Source organism: Schistocerca nitens, chromosome 12, assembly GCF_023898315.1.
Source record: "Schistocerca nitens isolate TAMUIC-IGC-003100 chromosome 12, iqSchNite1.1, whole genome shotgun sequence".
NCBI classification, from domain to species: Eukaryota; Metazoa; Arthropoda; class Insecta; order Orthoptera; family Acrididae; genus Schistocerca; species Schistocerca nitens.
This window is the reverse complement of record NC_064625.1, coordinates 29,071,480-29,090,880: the sequence shown is the minus strand read 5'-3', so window position 1 is coordinate 29,090,880 and position 19,401 is coordinate 29,071,480. Positions and strand designations below refer to the sequence as shown.

General features: G+C 44.8%; 1 protein-coding gene across 1 annotated transcript in view; it reads left to right on the top strand.

The window, feature by feature from the left end:
* Nucleotides 1-1,304: 1,304 nt before the first annotated feature.
* Nucleotides 1,305-19,401, top strand: part of LOC126214878 (cytoplasmic polyadenylation element-binding protein 1) — a 97,824-nt gene continuing 79,727 nt past the window's right edge. Inside the window, exon 1 of the mRNA XM_049941524.1 lies at nt 1,305-1,350. Coding sequence (XP_049797481.1) covers nt 1,305-1,350 — 46 coding nt within the window. The remainder of the gene's footprint in view (nt 1,351-19,401) is intronic.

Sequence of the window (19,401 nt, the reverse complement as noted above, 5' to 3'; positions counted from 1 at the left end):
AGTACGGGTTGTATGTCTCTGCCCTGCTGCCCCCCGGAGTCCGCTTCCGTCGCCTGCTTCGACAATTGGATTTTGCCCTCCCTACCACCTTCAGAGAGGGTGAGAGCCCGACACCACCTTGGCTCCAGGCTCCGGTTCGTATTTATCTCGACCTCAGCTCACTCCCGAAGGAGGGTACTCCGGCTGCAGTGTATTGCTCACGGTTTGTCGAACTTCGTGCTCGACTTGCCGGTCACACCTTTATTTACACCGATGGCTCCAAAACTGACGAGGGTGTCGGCTGTGCCTTTGTCGTCGGGGCCGCCACCTTTAACCCTAGCATTACCAACGTATTTTTTGTTACATGTAATACCAACGGGGGGGGGCCTCAAAGGCCCATAAAGAATACCACAATTTATTTTATCATAAATCAAGTTTATTTACTTCTGATACCTCTAATAACAATTCAAAATGCTTAGACATTGTTTTTGTATACTGGATAATAAAAGATGTTATTATAATAGGAATAAAATGAACAAATCAGGAGATTCAGTTTATATATTTTTTGGAATAATGTTTTAAAATAGTGTTTTCTTATAAAAACGACTTTTTTAATTCGATACGCTACATGAAGCAAACAAAATTTACTGTCTCATTCTGCAACGCATTTTTCACACAACACTGTCTTCCTGCAGTGTTTCCCACAGACGTGTTTGTGGCACTGAGAGCAGGTAACAGTTGACTTTCCCAGCTTGTTGTACTTGATCTTTTTAGATGCAGCTTCTTGGCAGCATAGGTGGCACCGTCCACGTGTTCCTGGTTCTGCTGTTGAGGGTGATGGTTCTACAGAGCAGCTGAGCTTCCGTTGTGTGATGCTTTCCATTGCCATTATTACTGGCTTCTGAAGTCCATACAAATTTTGTGCCCGTTTATCTACTTGAGATCTTATTAGTTCGAGACCTAAGTTAGTGATAAAAACTCTTCTGCGGTTTAGCAAATTCTTTTTCCAATTCGGAAAGTTGAGGAGGAAGAGTGAATATGCATTTATTGCTGCTATGTCAATGAGTGTGTAGAAGAGGGACAAAGGCCATCTTCTTGTTCCTCTCTTTGTGCTGTAGTGTCTTGCCATCTGGTCTATGGTGTCCACGCCTCCCTTTGTAGAATTATAAAAAAGATTTATGTTAGTCTTTTTTGAGTCTTCATTCAACACCCCTTCTGAGTGATAAGTTGAAAGCATCAACAGCAGTCGTTTTGGCTTCTCGCGGACTAGCGTTGATGCAAGAGTAACTGGTGGCCTCTGTGTCTGAGGGTCAGTATAAGCAAAGATGGAAGAGTGTAAACTGCGGCCAGTTGTAGTCTTCAGCTCTTCAGGTATGTGTCGTCTGTTAGACTGTAGGGTGCCAACAAGTGTGGGGTGAAAATCATTCCATAGAGTCTCAGCAAGCTCCACTGAAGTATAGTACCGATCTGTGGTAACATTACGGCCTGATTTTTCAATAGGTTTTATTAGTCTCTTTACAATTTCCATCGGTCCATTTGAATGCTGTGTATTTCCTGACTTGCCTGTATAGATGTCCATGCTGATCACATATCTAGTCTCAGAATCAGACAGCATTCGAATTAGAATGCCGTATTTTCCAGGTTTTTCTTTTAGAAACACCTTGAATGGACAGCGACCACGGAACAAAGACAACATCTCATCCACTGTTGTATGTAGACCAGGAATGAAATACAATGGAAGTGAAGAATTGAAGCTTTCAAAAATTTCCCTCATTGGAGCAAACTTGTCAGTCTGGCGACGAATTTCTCTTGTGTTCTTATCATCAAACCTCAATATTTTAGTCAATTCGAAAAATCGGGTCCGACTCATTGATCCATAGTACACTTGTCGGCCCTGAAGCAAAGACCATAAATCGTGGACAGGTATCTTATTGTCATGATTTGAACCCATGATTAGCAAGAGTCCTATATAACAAAATAACTCATCTTCATCTGTGTGCTGAATACCTAGTCGAGAAGCCTCTTCATTTGAGTGTAGTTTTATTAGATTCATAATTTGAGGTGTAAAAAAGAGCTCTATAGCCTCTTTCGGAGACGCAATTCTTCCTTGTTGTCCTAGTCCCATTCTTTCTCGCACTATATTTTGTACAGAACGCCGATATTGTCGAGATGGCTTCGTAATATACTCTCGTCCACTTTTTGAAATGAATTTATCACATTCCGTATCATTATCATCTGGTGGATTGGCTTCAACCTCATCTTCATTCTCAGACGATGAATCAGTTCTAATTTCTTCCACATCATCATCCACTTCACTTTCCTCTAAATCTGATTCGTTCAAAACTTCTTCTAGCACTCTTTCAATGGAACTATCACGTAAACGATGTCTACTCATGTTGCTGGTTCAACAGCAGCAGAAACACTGAAAATAACAATGGTCCGCTTCATAATAATATGTCTGAAGGCAACAATGCCAAAATTCGTTTCATGGTAAGAATTTGAAACGAGAGACTCAACCTCGTAAATCTTTCCTTGCTATTACCAACGGGTGGACTTCTAAGGCCCACAGAGAATTAAATCAAGTAAATGAATTTTAATTACATTTTTATTCCGAAGTTCTGTAATGACTCGATAGTACATTCAATAACGAACAATTACCTTTGCTTTCAAGTTCATATATCAAAGGGTGTGGATACAACATAGAAAAACTGAGTCAGTGGGCCTACGAGGCCCCCCCGTTGGTAATGCTAGGGTTAAATACCGGCTCCTCGACCAATGTTCCAGCTTTACGGCCGAGCTTTTTGCTCTCCATCAGGCCGTTCAGTATGCCCGCCGCCACCGCCATTCATCGTATGTACTCTGCTCTGATTCACTCAGTGCTCTTCAGAGCCTTGGAGCTCCCTATCCGGTCCATCCCTTGATTCAACGGATACAGCAGTCCCTCCATTCTTTCGCAGATAATGGTGGTTCTGTCAGCTTTCTGTGGGTTCCCGGACATGTAGGAGTGCCTGGGAATGAGGCTGCGGATGCTGCAGCCAAGGCTGCAGTCCTCCTACCTCGGCCAGCCTCCCATTGTGTCCCGTCATCTGACGTTCGTGGGGATGTATGTAAGAGGCTTGTGTCGTTGTGGTGGGATGCTTGGTCATCCCTCCAAGGAAACAAGCTCCGGGCAGTAAAACCGCTCCCAACTGCTTGGACAACCTCCTCCCGACCATCTCGGCGAGAGGAGGTCCTTCTGACCAGGTTGCGGATTGGCCATTGCCGGTTTAGCCACCGCTACCTGCTCTCCGGTGACCAAGCCCCGCAGTGCCCTTGTGGTCAGGCGTTAACAGTGCGCCATGTTTTATTGTCGTGTCCCCGTTTTAGTCAATTTCGTGTTGTCCTGTCCCTGCCATCTACTTTACCGGATGTTTTAGCTGATGACGCTCGAGCAGCTGCTCGTATTCTGCGTTTTATAACTTTAACTGGCTTGTCCAAAGACATTTAACCTTTTTACTTATTTTATCTGCATATTTGTCAGGTCATTCTGGTGTCCCCCCATCCCCTTGAGTTTTACCAGCTTCCATGTGCTCTCACACCAGTGACTGGGCGCTAATGACCTCAGCAGTTGAGCGCCCTTAAACCCAAACAAAAGAAGAAAAAAAAACGGCGTTACGCATTACCCTTCTGAACCCACCGATTCCATATTCTGCTAACAGTCATTCGATCTCGACCAACGCGAGCAGCAATGTCGCGATACGATAAACCGCAATTGCGATAGGGTACAATCCGACCTTTATCAAAGTCGGAAACGTGATGGTACGCATTTCTCCTCCTTCCACGAGGCATCACAACGTTTCACCAGGCAACGCAGGTCAACTGCTGTTTGTGTATGAGCAATCAGTTGGAAAATTTCCTCATGTCAGCACTTTGTAGGTGAATGTTCTGGAAGGGTAATCATTTGCATATCACAGCATCTTCTTCCTGTCTGTTGAATTTCGCGTCTGTAGCACGTCATCTCCGTGGTGTAGCAATTTTAATGGCCAGTAATGTGTGTGCGCTGTACGCTGCTCATCTCGTACTGCAGCGGGACCAGGAAAACTGTGAGTCGCTCACTCTTCTTGGAGCCAGTGTGATGTTTCTGTGGGTCCCTGGTCATGTCGGCCTCCAGGACACGAGGCTGCTGACGATCCTACCTCAGCCCTCCGATGATCTGTGTTGCCCTCTGTCATGAGGTGGTGTCGATTTGGCATCGCCAATAATCCTACCTTCACGGGAATAAGCTCCCCCTTCAGCCTTTCCCAGCGGCTTGGACGACCTCCTCTGACCCTCCCGCAGTGAGGTCATTTGAACTAGGTACGTACTGGACAGTGCCTTTTAAGCATCGTCATTTGATAAGTGGCGCTCCCCCACCACATCGTACCCATTGCGCGCAAGTTTTAACTGTCCGCCACTTCCTGACGGACTGCCAATTTTTTTATCCGTTTGGGTTTGCCGTCTGAGTTACCGGCCGTCGACCGCGGTTGACCTTTTATCCGTCAAAGCAATATGGCGAACACCATTTAATTTTTACCTTTGGACCTCCGTTTCTGTATGGTGTCTTCTTTAGCCCTTTCTCCACGTCCCATTTTTAGCTGTCTTCTCTTACGTCAATTGGGACTGACGTATAGTCGTTTATTAACCTATCTGTGTCTTCATGTTCTGTAGTTTAGACGTGGGCGCATATAACCCCAGTTGTTTTTGCGCCATAAAACAAAGCAAACAAGCAAACCTTCGGCTTTGTGACGGGTCGAACTTTGGAGGGGCACACTTTCAACGAGGTCTCTGAATGTCCGTGGAGGAGAGGCTCCCCATTCTCGCGTCCGTCGGCCATCGTAATTTATTATTTACTACACAAATTGATTTGTGATAGTGATTGTTGCCGATTTACGTGGTGGCCTTAATCAAAATGATATTTCATTAAATTTTGATTTACAATTAAATGCTTTCCTGAAGGTCTCTTTTTTTTAACAATATTAATCTTCAGGGAAATTATTTCTTCCGTTAATGAACGTTAGGCTCGCTGAATCTTAAAATTGAGCATATAAGTTGAACAATGGAATAAATTGTTCATATTAATTTCCTCGGCTAGTCAGTTCACTGTAGAGCAAAAAAATCATTAGTTATTAAAATTGCGGCTCACACGCGCGCGAGAGTATTTTTTCTTACCTCCGTTAAGCATTGCATTGTAGTCGGAGTCCTGGCTCTGGCTCTCGGCTGTGGTACTGAAAATAAGAATCTTAAAGCTACGTATTTTCTGCAGCGTCGGGCGGCTGTGGAGAAAAACGTAGATTATGTTAATAGCGGGCGAGTTCTTCGCTTCCGCTAATTTTTGTAAGTTAATATCGCCTCGTAGTGGCGTCGTTGGTTGCATCGGCCGCTGCGATTGTTGCACTGTAAATCACTCGAATGCAGGTTAACTCAAAGGAAGCCCACCATGAAATTGGGATCATCTCTTAAAAATTAAAAGTGGACAATAATATTAAATCAATATATTATCTGCTTAATTAGTACATATATGCTTACGTTTGCCAGTACTCGCAATATGTCCGTCTACACGCAACCAAGACGAGAGAAGAAGTAGAAGTGAAGACGACTAAAAAAATTAACAAAAGAGCGTATCTTGTCGACCCTTTAGATCATTTTGTTATGTCTTTGCCCTCGAAACTTGCACACAGAAAATTATTAGAATATGGATGGATGAGAAAAATTTATGTTCGCCTAAGCGGCTGGTGTCCACTTACTGTTCAGTTTTTAAATCTCTCTTCTTTATAAATACTGTTTTTTTAAGTCTTTCCTTATTATTTCACTGGGGACGCTATACCGTTCTTCCTCAGTTTACGAAACCAGAGAACGTAGTGCTAGAGTATGCAGCGGAGTCGACGTCCTAACTCAACGCAAAGGTATTCGACTGCGTTCACGTCGGGACTCCGGACAGGCCAGTACATTTCAGCAACTTCATTGTCCACGGACCATTGGCTCACAGATGCTGCTGTGTCACGGGACGTTGTTACGCTGATGCAGTCGTAGACGCGGAACTGTTTCTCAGCTGTACGCGGTACGTAGTGCGGCAAAATACATTCGTATCCTTCCGCGCTTATCGGTTTTCTAAAGTGCAAAAAGGGTAGTACATCGTATCAAAGAAAATCAGCCGCATGCCGTAACCCCAGCTCCTGCGTATTTCTGTTGGTACTGATACGCACGCTAAACTCGCTGGGCAGAACCGGTAATAGGATTGTGGAAAGGGCCAAGGGTTGAGGTCAGTTTCCGCTTCTAATTCTCATTTATTGTAATTTAATAACCTTTACAACCAAAACGGCGCATAGCTGAATCTTTACCGAATGCAACTCTTTCACGGCTAAAGCCTCCAACAAGAAATCTTAACAAGATGAGAATACAATTAAGATAGCAATAAAATAATTTAAAGAAGCAACATATGCAAGGTGCAATACAAATGGCTGAGGGCCACAATTAAACTTCAGAATTTTTAAAATATATTACCATCATATTTAAAGGCAGAAGGCTGCAGTGTTTAAGCTTCAAAGATAAATTTAGAAATTAGTTTTGCAAAATTTTAAGAAAACAAACAAATAAGCATAAGCCTAAAATTTAAAATAGCTGATAACAGATAAACACCGGTGGCACTCAGAAAGGCTCCAGGGAGGTCGGTCTGCGCTCGTTCACTTAGGCGAGACAAGTGGTGAGCCCAACTAGACTTGATCCATCGGAACCCAACCAGGCGACAGCCACGGACCAACCGACAAAACTACTTCCTTCCCGTCAATCAGTACATGAGAGCCCCAACCGACAGTGTTACAAACGAGATAATCCACAATGGAGTACGTGTTAGCTGTCAAAACTACACACCATGTTGGACAGCAACAAGAGGTGAGGAAAGGACGCTGCCTGAATTTACGTCAGTGCCCAGGGCAGGTAATCAGAACACTAACGGCCACAAGAGAGAGAATTCCACTGGTGTACTCAAATCGTAGTGGACCATAATAGTGAATTGCACCGCATGGCGGCTAAATCTTGGCAGTAGAGCCAGTTGGTGTTGCTCACCGGAAAACCTCCCCAACAGCAAACCACCGAAGCGAACCACCACAACATGAATAGACATGGCTTACGTAGTAGAAACCACTACTCAACTTTGACGTCCTGGGTCGGTGAACCACGAAGCTCGTAGCGATCGGACAGATGCACACACGCTCCGACACGTGTTTAATCTCACAGATAAACCACTGAGTGACGCTGCAATGTCACTGTTAGAAAAGGGACTTAATTTTGCACCTACTCCCAAGACCTAGGCCATCAAGGATTTCATCAGTGCCGTTCAACAAGGGGTTATAAAACTTCCGAATAATGCTGCTGAAGAAATAAGGCGAGATGCTTGCAGATAAATAACCAGGATGCCTGCACCAAAACAGAACGTCACCATTGAAGAAAAAAGAGCGCTCCGTTTTTTAAAAGAAGAAAATGATACAGTAATTTTACCAGCTGACAAGGGTAACGTCGCTGTTCTTCTGTCTGCTACCTCTTACTTTGGCAAGATGATGGACGGGATACAGCGTATCGTCGTCTCCAGAAATATCCGACGGATGCCGTACAACGGAAGACATCAGCTCTCCTCAGATCCAGTCAACTTCCTGACCATCTGAAGAGTTTAAGAGAACGAGCACCAGTTCCGCCACGACTTTATGGCCTGCTAAAGATACGTAGTAGAATGTTTCGCTTCGCCCTATCGTCAGTAATATAGGTGCCCCAACATACCACCTAGCTAAACATATGGCTTCTCTTCTGAGTCCCATGGTGGGGAAATATAAACACCATATTCGAAACTCAGAAGATTTTATACGGAGACTGAAGAACCTGCGCCTTGAATGTACCAATCTGCTAGTGAGTTTCGATGCGGTTTCTTTGTTCACACGAGTGCCTCTGATGGACTCATTACAACTCATAGGAGCTAAGCCGGAAGAGGACGTCTTACACTTTTTCAAATAGGTGCTTACCTCGACCTACTTTTTATTCAACGACCAGTCTTTTGAGCAGACTGACGGTGTTGCTATTGGTATCCCTCTGTCCCTCATAGTAGCTAATCTTTTTATGGAGGATTTAGAGGACAAAGCACTTCAGACGGCGGTTCTGAAACCCAAATGTTTTTGGAGATATGTAGATGATACGTTTGTGGTATGGCCGCATGGGACAGCAACGCTTCCTTCTTCTCTGGAACATCTGAACTCCCTCCATCCAAGCATCTGTTTCACCATGGAGGTAGAGAAAGATGGTGAGCTCCCGTTTCTGGATGCTATGGTTCGTAGACAAGGAGACGGCTCCTTGGGTCACAGTGTGTTCCGGAAGCCTACGCACACAGACTTGTATTTACAAGCTACGACCTGTTATCATCCGTGCATAGGGCTAGAGCCATCTCAGATCAGGACAGCTTATCGGCAGAGCTCAGCCATCTCCGCTCTGTGTTTGCCCAGAACGGATACTCCGAGAAGCTGATCCGGAATGCATTTCGACCAGCACGCACCAAACCTCAAGAACAGCCTGAAGAAGCAGAGAACACCCCGGGGTTGGTTTTTCTACCGTATGTCGGTGGAGTGCATTTTTAAGACGGGCAGAATTTTCAAGAAATACAGGATTAAATGTGTTTTCCGGCCTCCAGCATGAGTGGAATGAATGCTAGGGTCTGTTGAAGACCACCTCGGGCTGAGGAGACCAGGAATAAATAAAATACCGTTCCACTGTGGGAAGTCTTATATTGGCCAGAGGTGTCGTACGGTTAAAGACAGATGCGATGAGCATAAACGTCACACGACGTTGGGTCAGCCAGAGAAATCTGCGCTTGCTGAACACTGCCTTGACACGGGACACGGCACGAACTATGAAGAAACAAAGATCTTCTCGTATGCTTCCACATAGTGGGACTCAATCATCAATGAGGCGGTCGAAATACGTATAAACACAGACAGGGGGTTTCACCTGAGCAAAGCCTGGGAACCAGCCTTGGCGGCACTAAGGAATCGTCAGCCGCAGATTAGCAACTGCACCGAGTCAACGCAGATGGGAAGCCTTAGCGCAGATGCTTAAATCGCGCGCCAACACCTCGCGCGCGCGAACGGGGTCCGTTGCTGCCGGCCGCATTTTCACGCGCCGCGCTTCCGCAGACCGCAACCCGTTTCTCCAGCAGAGGGCTCTGGTATTCGACGCCGTCTACGATTGGTCTAAGATTGGTCTACGTCCCCTCTGGCGCCTTGGCTCTTGTAGAAAGCCAGCATATAAATTCGCGAGCTTCTCAGCGACGCGACAGTAGCACCTGAAGATGGCGGGCAGTTGTCTCTCATACGGTATCTACAATATTATCCGGCGTAATTCCCGGGAACCTACCCAGCACGTCCACAAACTGCTCACGCAAATTCGTGTCCAGCAAAGAAATTAGCCCAGTATAAAAATTACTCCATCGCTATACACTCTCGTAGATGATTTGAACTGACAGACAACAACTAAAATAGTGACAGAGCTAGTGACTGAGACTGAGCCCTCCGGTCAGCGGCGGCGATCAAAATACTTGCGGTCGAGAGGGCGTTGGCGGCGCGTTGCTTGTGAGTCTGGCTCTGGCCTCTCTCGTGACAGGTGCGCTTAGTCCAGCGCCTACTATCGATCTACTTGCTACATCTTTGCCGACTGGTGTGCTGCCGTTACTGTTACATTATGCTATCGACATTAAATTGTGGATAGAATTTTCTCATTTTGAGTGAAGGGTGATCTGTTTCATTAATGGGCTCCATTTGACAGCCAAGGTTGTACAAAATATTGTTTCTTATTTCAGACAACCGGTTTCAGCAGACTGTGCTTCCATCTCCAAATCTCAGAATCATTTGTTGTAAAACATGTTCATCTTATGCCGACCTCACGCACTTGCCTCCTCTGCATGAGGTCGCTATAAAACGAACATAATTTTACAACAAATGATTCTGAGACTTAAAGATAACAGCACAGTTTGCTCAAACCAGTTGTCTGAAATAAAAAGCAATGTTATGCGATTTTGGGTACTGAATGATTTTTAACAGTTAAATCATTAGAAATAACTTTAAAATTCCTATGAGTAACTATCCCAGGCTGTCTAAAGTGGAGTGACCATCACAACTAACTGCGTGAAAAGTAGACCCCAGTCTGAGATCGAGTGGAAGCAGCTCAAGAAAATGTTATTTATCCACGAAACGTGCGACCTCCAGACCGCTGTTCTACCGATTATTAATAGTTTCTCGTGAGGCTAGATACAGAGGAGAGCAGCGTGCGTTTAGTTTCCTAAACGCAGAGTCATCAGAGATGCCGGACGAACCCAGGTGACAGACGCTATAAGAGAGGCGTAATGCACTACGGAGGTGTTTACTGTTTAAATTAAGACATCGTACGATATAAGAATAGTCGGACAACATATTACTTCCTCCCAAACATGTCGTGAAAGAAGCCTTACATTTAAACCGGAGAAATATCTCCCCAAACAACGAGCATCATGAGATGGAAACACGTCAACACGGCATCTGCAACAGTATGATGGATTTAAAATGTGCACGCTACTAGAACGTAGTTTCTCGCGGCGGCATAATATCCGTAAAACATTTATTTATGCAACCAGGCGCTTCCTCTTTCCGATCCATCAAAGAACCAAACACCCGTGTCACATTTTCCCGAAATGTGTCGTGCAAAAATAATACTTTTCTGGTAAATAAAGTGGTATACTGCTGACACTGTTGCGAGTAGTCGATGCAAAGAAGTAATAAATCAAAACATGTCCTCATGTTGCAGGTTTACTACATGAACGGCAAAATGTAGTAAGCGAAGAACTTTCTCCTTCCATGATTTTGTGGGGAGGTATGAGATAAAAAATTTAAAAGGTTTTAAAACTCTGTGTAACATTTGGTAGTGGCTAGCTGGTGATAACATAAACTACTAGATGAATATAGCCTAGTTAAATTGCACACCATTGGCTACTCTGCCTAGAGACATACACACACAGTTCTAATTTTTATACTTACTTACTGCGTTAGACCTTCAACGTGACATTATAAATAGCCATTTAATTTTTAAATTCGGTAAACGGTTATATACTAAAGCGCCAAAGAAACGGGTAAGGGCATACGTATTCAAATACAGAGATGTGTAAACAGGCAGAATACGGCGCTGCAGTCGGCAACGCCTATATAAGACAACAAGTGTCTGGCGCAGTTGTTAGATCGGTTACTACTGCTACAGTGGCAAGTTATCAAGATTTAAGAGTGTTTCAACGTGGTGTTATAGTCGGCGCACGATGGATGGGTCACAGCCTCTCAGAGGTGCGATGAAGTGGGGATTTTCCCGTACGACCATTTCACGAGTGTCCCGCTAATATCAGGAATCCGGTAAAACATCCAATCTCCGACATCGCTGCAGCGGGGAAAAGATCCTGCAAGAACGGGACCAACGGCGACTGAAGAGAATCGTTCATCGTTCCGCAAATTGCTGCAGATTTAAATGCTTGGCCATGACCAAGTGTCAGCGTGTGAACCATTCAACTAAACATCATCGACATGGGCTTTCGGAGCCGATCGCCCACCCGTGACCCCTTGATGACTGCAGGCCACAGTCTTACTCCTCGCCTGAGCCTGTCAGCACTGACGTGGGACTGTTGATGACTGGAATCATGTTGCTTGGTCGGACGAGTTTCGTTTCAAATTGTATCGAGCAGATTGGCGTGTACGGGTATGAAGATAGGCTCACGATTCCATGGACCATGCGTGTCAGCAGGGGACTGTTAAAGTGGTGGAGGCTCTGTAACAGTGTGGTGCGCGTGCAGTTGGCGTGATGTGGGACCCCTGATACGTCTAGATACGACCGACAAGTGGCGCGCACGTAAGCATCCTGTCTGATCAGCTGCATCCATTCATGTCCCATGTGCTTTCCGGCGGATTTGGGCAATTCCAGCAGGACAATGCGACACCCCACACGTCCACAATTGCTACAGAGCGGCTCCAGGAACACTCTACTGAGTTTAAATACTTCCGCTGGCCCCAGACATAAACATTACTGAGCATATCTCGGATGCCTTGCAAGGTGCTATTCAGAAGAGATCTCCGCCCCCACTCCCCCCCCTCGTTCTCATAAGAATTTATGGATAGCTCTGCAGGATTCATGCTGTCAGTTCCCTCCAGCACTACTTCAGACATTAGTTGAGTCCATGCCACGTCGTGTTGGGGCACTTGTCTGTATTCGCGGGGGCCCTACACGATATGATGCAGGTGTACTAGTTTCTTTGGCTCTTCAGAGCATGAAATAGGGAAAATGAAATTTTTGTTGGCTCTTGAAGCCGTAGGATAAACACCCTGCAACTGGGACTGTACACCATGCAGCTAGTTACCTGTTTACTGATATACAGGGGTGAGCAACAATATAGAAAGACATTAAAACAACACGTTACAATGTCTAATACGGCGCAGGAAAAGTATTAGCATTCAGAACAGAAGAAAAATGGGAACTTGGAAGAATACGTGATTCGTGCAAAGTGCTGAAAAGTCTGCTAACACTATGCGATTAGCAATTTCGTGTGTGTCGACGCGCTGATTGTATTCTTGTACAGTAACAGGAGTACTACCATTTCAGAAGTCGTAAACATCCACCATATCTGCATGCTCTTAAATAGCTTAGCTGCCGCTGCTTCGCTCGTCAAGGCTGTACGGCCTGCAGAGACTTTTTCGTTTTTATTTAATTGAATTTTTATGTTGTTCATAAATTGCGACAACTTACAAACTTGCCATTGTAATAAAGACCATATAAGCATGGTCTTTCCTTGTTGTTCTTCTCTTCTAAAAACTATTATACTGGTAGCTAAAGTCAAGTCTTCCTTCATCATGCCTTTTGCGTTGTTGTGGACATATTTCCATAGCAGCTTCCGTCCCCTAACAAATATTTCTGTGTATCTAACCGAGAAGTGACATACCAATCACCATAAATTTAGCTTTAACATTTTTAATGTAAGGAAATACTTTCATCAAATTTTCATTCTTTATTGCACTACCTTAAGCGTTGATTTCCATAAACACTGAAAGACGTATTTTGTAATTTCTAACCGGAACGTCAAATACCAGTTGTCAAAGATCTTCAAAATTATTTCCAAAAATCTTTCACCCATCATTCTACTCCCTTAGTGGTTGAATTTCCAAAAGTGCTGAATCACGTCTTTTTATTTTCTGACTGAGAAACCAAATACCGGTTTTCGTAGTTTTAACTTCAAAATTAGCTTAATAGCGACATACGAGGATGGTCTGAAAAGTTCTCGGAAGGGAATAGAAAAGAGTACATACATCACTGATTTTTTGTTTTTCAAAGTAGTCTCCTTGTAGATTAATGCACTTGGTACAACCATGTTCCAGTGCCTTGATTCCATCTCGAAAATGAGTTTCCTCCACGTCACAAAATAGTTGTCAATTCCGGCTATCAATTCTTCATTTGAAGTGAATCGTCCACCAAGAAAAATTTTCAGTTTTGGGAAGAGATGGAAGTCTGACGGAGCCATATCAGGTGAATAAGGCGGGTGTGGGAACAACTCGTACCTTGGTTCGTGTAATTTTTCCATGGCGACGGCACAGGAGTGCGGGCGCGCGTCAAGAGTTGCGGTAACCATCTTGCAATTTTTTCATTTCTAATTCTTCAGTTAAAATGCGATATACCCTTTCAGGTGACACCTGGCAAGCGTGAGCAATTTTACGCACTTTCAATCGGCGATCCTCCATGACCATTTTGTGCACTTTTTCAAAGATTTCTGGTGTAGTGACACATCTTGGCTGATCACTGCGTGGATCATCATCTAAGCTCTCCCGAACAAATTTAGTTTGTCCACTTAGCAACAGTTGAATATGAATGGCCAGAAACCCCCAGTGTATTCTGGAAATTGGCATGAATGTCATTTGCTTTCATACCTTTCTTTACGAAGTACTTAATTGTTGCTCGAATCTCGATTTTTGCCCATCAACAACAGAGCCACGTCACCTCCACAGCGGTCTCCCCAGAGCACTGACGCGACACGTGTTACAGGAAATAGTCCAATGAATATCACGTGAACAACTCGTTGCCCTAGCACTGACCTCTCGTGCTGGATCAGAGTACTTTCAAACCACCCTCGTACTTCCAAAAAGCCTTTCACCCACTATTCCGCCCCCCTCCCCCTTCAGAAGTAGAATTTCTGACAAGCACTTTCTAAACGATGCCCACCGCAGAAGGTACGCACCCTATCCAAACTTCATATTTTTATCCTTTATAGTGAGTGAGTCAGGACATTACCTTTTTAATACGTATTACTGAAGACGTGAGGCATTTCAACCAGTCCTTGCACAAAGTCGAGTAATGCTTATTTCTGACAGTCTCCTTCCCTAACAGTACTTAGTCTCAGCGCACCATAGCGAACTGCGTGTTCAGCTGGCTACTTTAATGATAGAAAGACAGCCCTATCACAGAGGTTCAAAGCGATGAGGTAGCTGGCATGAGAAAAAAATCGTAAAGGAGGTTGGATAACATAGTTAACGCTATCCGCTATCCAAAATAAATGTACCGGGTGGTTATAATTTAAAGGGCATCTAGCCACGTAGGTCCACTGTTGCTGTAGCTATCGCAGGGCAGCGAAACCTGGTAGATATGCTAATGTGTTAATGCGGGACACTGGAAAACAAATTAGTTCCATTTCTGACCACCAGGTGCAAATCAGACGATGTACAGCATGCCGTCTACGTCTCCAGTACTGAAACTGAACAAATTGTGTAGCGGCTGTTAATAATAAAATCAACGTTATGTCTTTCTCACCTGTTTGTGACCTTTCCTGCACACGTCCCATTCCTAATACGTTACATACTAAAACTTTTCTACACGTCTTCCTTGCATTCACAGCGTTATTTTGCGCCTGGTGGCCAAATTGGGCACTACTTTCTTTCCAGCGTAAATCGGTTCTGCATTAGAATATCTACTAAGTTCCGCTGCCGTACGATAATTACAACCCACATTAGGCCTCTTTGAGAAATTGCATTTAAATTATAATCACCCGGTACATTAAATGTGTTGCATCTGGGAAACAATTCGGAATAGGGCATATAGATATACGCAGTTTCTTGGCTTCAAATGAGCCATCCTGTCATACAGCTGAATACTGAACGTTCCTCCACGAACAATTGTGTAAAGGCCTTATCCATTTTTCGGTTGATCAGTTTTGATTCTGACTCTAATTGCCCTCAGCGTAATAAAAAAACTACTGAAACCAACAGAACTACAGTTTTTACGTAAATGTTTTAAATCGCTAAACGGGTCAGCGGCTATACCTTCATAGGTGCACGGAAACGGGCTCTCGATATTGACAAGCTGAAGACTAATAATCTGAGTTATCTACCATCTAATAAAATCAGCTTCGCTGCTGGATCTTACCTGGATGTGTGTAGTAGTTCCCTGACTTCGTCACTTCTCAATAATTCTGGCAGCTACGTGCGGATAGTGCCTCACGGCCTAAGGACAACTGACGATGACGTCAGAGGAAGACCTGGAAAGCTTTAGATTGCATGCAAATCGGATACAGCAAGAAATCCGTGAAACATTTATCCAATCTGCGCGCTTCCCAAAAGAGAAAATCCGTGATCAATGAAGCGAAGGAAACTTGGGTCCTGGATGGAAATTCGGAGCTGATTTGATGCCTCCCGCTGTGTTCGCCAAGATTCTGCAGTTCTAGTCAATCAATGCGTAAATTTCCGAAATGTGATCGTTCCTTGTATTCCCTTCGGGACAGCGTTCCAGAAAAAAAAGCCGAAATACGATAGAATGGACAAGAGCTACCTGCTAAAGGGGCAATAGGCGGCCATTTATAACAGAAAGCGCCAAAAAAATGTCGGCAGACTCATTCCTCAAGAGTTCGACTCGTGAAAATGAAACGACTTTCTGGAACTGAGTCAAGTTTTTGTTGAAAGTTGAAATCCTGCCGAGAAAGATATTCGTAACTGATGATCGCGGCCTTTCCTTCAAAGGATTGTATACTTAACGTCGTGAGTTATCGCAAAATGTCGCGGGACTTGTCTCGCAAGTTTGCTGGCAGAGATTTTTTCTAGCAGTTCTATGAAGGGGGCGATCAGAAAGATGCCGTTAGAAGACTGTACAGTCCAGAATCTGTGTCCCAATCAGGCAAAATCGCCGTGAGCACTGAAGCAATCATTCCACCAAAGCACCGCGTCGAAGATACCCGTCTGGTAAACGACCATGTCATGCTGCGTGAAAAAGTCCGTAATTGCCTGCTACACATCCCCATCCGACAGGAATCGTCCACCCTTCCAGGCTCTTCTACAGGGACCGAAGGAGTGAGAATCGCATGAAGAGATCAGGACTACAGGGCGGGTGGCATAACTTCTGCGTTACGTCATTTACGATATGGGGACGTGCGTTATAATCATGACTTTTGTACACCATTCCACAACGGCGGTTTTGGAGAGACGTGCTGCCCCCATACATATTTATCATTCGCAGACGAGTTTCTACTGATGTTTGTTCTTCGGCAGCTAAGAAAAGAAGAACGGCGCATTGGTGCTGTTTCTCTGCATTTGTTTTCTTCTGCTGTTGTCTTGATTAACCATGAGAAATCTTTGATAGGCACGGAAGAGCCAAAGAAACTTCTGCATTTGCCTCCCTGCCTAATACCACGTAAGGCCTCCGCCAGCACGCAGAAGTGCCGCAACACGACGTGGCATGGATTGTACTAATGACTGAAGAAGTGCTGCAGGGAATAGGCACCATGAATCCTGCATGACTATCCATAAATGCGTAAGAGTACTAGGGGGTTGAGATCTCTTCTGAACATGTCTCGGGAGTTTGGTGGCGAGCAGAAGTGTTTAAACTCAAGAGCCACTCTGACAATTCCAGCAGACAATGCAACACCTCACACAGTCCGTCGGAATGCACAGTGCACATGAATGGATGCAGGTGACCAGACAGGATGCATACGTACGTTGTATCTAGACGTATCAGCGGTCCCATCTCTCTCCAGTTGCACACGCTCCACACCATTACAGAGCCTCCACCAACTTCAACAGTACCCTGCTCATGTGCAGGGTCCATGGATTCCTAAGGTTGTCTCCAAACCCGTACACATCCATCCGCTCGATGGAAACGAGACTCGTTCGATCAGGCAGCATACTTTGCCATTAACACTCCAATGTCGGTGTTGACGGGCAGGCGAGGCGTAAAGCTTTGTGTCGTGCAGTCATAAAGGATACACGAGTGTTGGGTTGAAGGGTTCGCACGCTGACACTTGCTGATGGCCGAGCATTGAAACCTGCAGCAATTTGTGGAAGGGTTGCACTTCTACCACATTGAACGATTACGATTCTCATCAGTCGTCGTTGGCCCCGTTCTTGCAAGATCTTTTTCCGGCCGCAGCGATGTCTGAGATTTGATGTTTTACCTTATTCCTGATATTCACGGTACACTCGGGAAATGTTCGTACGGCAAAATCCGCCCTTCATCGTTACGTCGGAGATGCTGTGTCCCATCGCTCATGCGCCGACTATAACACGACCTTCAAACTCACTTAAATCCAACAACTGGGCCAGACATTTGTCGTCTTATATAGACGATGCCGACCGCAGCGCCGTATTCTGCCTGTTTACATCTATCTGCCTGTACCAGTTTCTTTGGCGCTTCAGTATAAAAGGCAATATCATCCACACACGGAACTTGAAATAAGGAGGTGGTGTGTACCTTATAGAATACGCAACATTTAGGAAGAGATTGACCGAAATTCCACTCCTAACGGTGTCAAATGGGGGATGAAAGGCTTTTTGAAAGTATGTCGCTATGAAGGCAAATTTGTAGCTAGAACTACGAAAGTCGGAATTTATTTTCTGTCACAAAATAAAAAAACTTGTTTCAGCATTTTTGGAAATTCAACCACTAAGAGTAAAATGGCGGTGAAAGTTTTTTAAATAAATAATTACTAACGAAATATTAAAGGATTTTTAAGCCTACATATATGGCGACTGGTATTAGACTTCTCGGTTAGAAATAAAAAAATGTCAGTGCTACTGGAAATTCAACCCCTAAGGGGGTGCAGTAGGGGAGGAAAATTTTTAAGAAAGAATTTAGTTACATTTAAAGTCTTTGAATTTATGAAAACTGGTATTTCATTCTCGTTTAGATGTAAAGAAACTATTGTTAGCGGATGAAAGTTGCTATGGACATCCATCCCCCAAGAACGCAAAAGGCATCAAGAACAAAAACGTAAGTCCAGCTACCAGAAACGCATTTTGGTCAGAAGTACATTCGGAAAAGGCCATGCTTGTACGGCCTTAATTGGCGTGAAAAGCTGAGGAGTTGCATTTTGTTAAAAACGTAAAAACTGATTACAACAAAAGAAATTGCGGAGGCCATACAATCTAGACGACGGAAGCAGTGGGCACTGCGCTATTCCGTAATATGTATAGATTCTCTTATCCCAGCACTTAATGCAGTATCTGAAGCACTTCCGGAACTCGTTTATCTTTCGAATAGGTTCAAGATTACGCAGCGACACGCTTTTAATCTCATCTATGCTAGTAGAACGACGGTCCTTTGTTCTTCAGAACAAATTCACAGGCAGTAGTGTGGTGAGTGTGAAGTTCTGCCCAAAAACGTTACTGTAATGATGCCCCCAGTCTCCACAATCAGCGGAGTGTGAGAAAGTGTTTCAGTGCTGTAAAAACCGAGGATTGTTTCGCCATAAATCTAGGCTTTTTTCGGATTACTTCACCCATAAAGCGTCGAACTTGCAAGTACACTACTCGCCATTAAAATTGCTACACTACGAAGATAACGTGCTACAAACGCGCAATTTAACCGACAGGAAGAAGATGCTGTGATATGCAAATGATTAGCTTTTCAGAGCATTCACACAAGATTGGCGCCCCCCCCCCCCCCCAGGGGGTCCACAACTCTTTTGTGGATACGTGCGTAGCGAGCACGGGACCCCGAGCTAATGTGGCCCTCCTTCCTTTTCGGGCTGCATACCCTCCCTTTCCGCATCCTTCCCCGTCCCCCATCTTCGCCCCCCCCCCTCACCCCCCTGGCTCTTTCCTTCCCTTTCTCCCCCTCTGGGAGTATGGTCTGTGCCTACGTCCGGAGACGGACGCTCGAAACTGTTCCAAATTCCTTGCTTTCTACACTTGCAAGTCTTCGTCCTTCCTCTGTCCTTCTCTTTTCCTTCCCTCTTCTCTTTGCCCTTTTCTCCGCTGCGGCGTTTGAGACCCCTCTTCTTTCCTTTCCCTTTCTCCTTTTTCCTCCCTGTGCGTGTCTGAAGGCCGACCCACGCACTTCCATGCGTAGCCGGTGACGGGGTAACGCGTAATTCCCCGCCCCGGGTAGACAGGT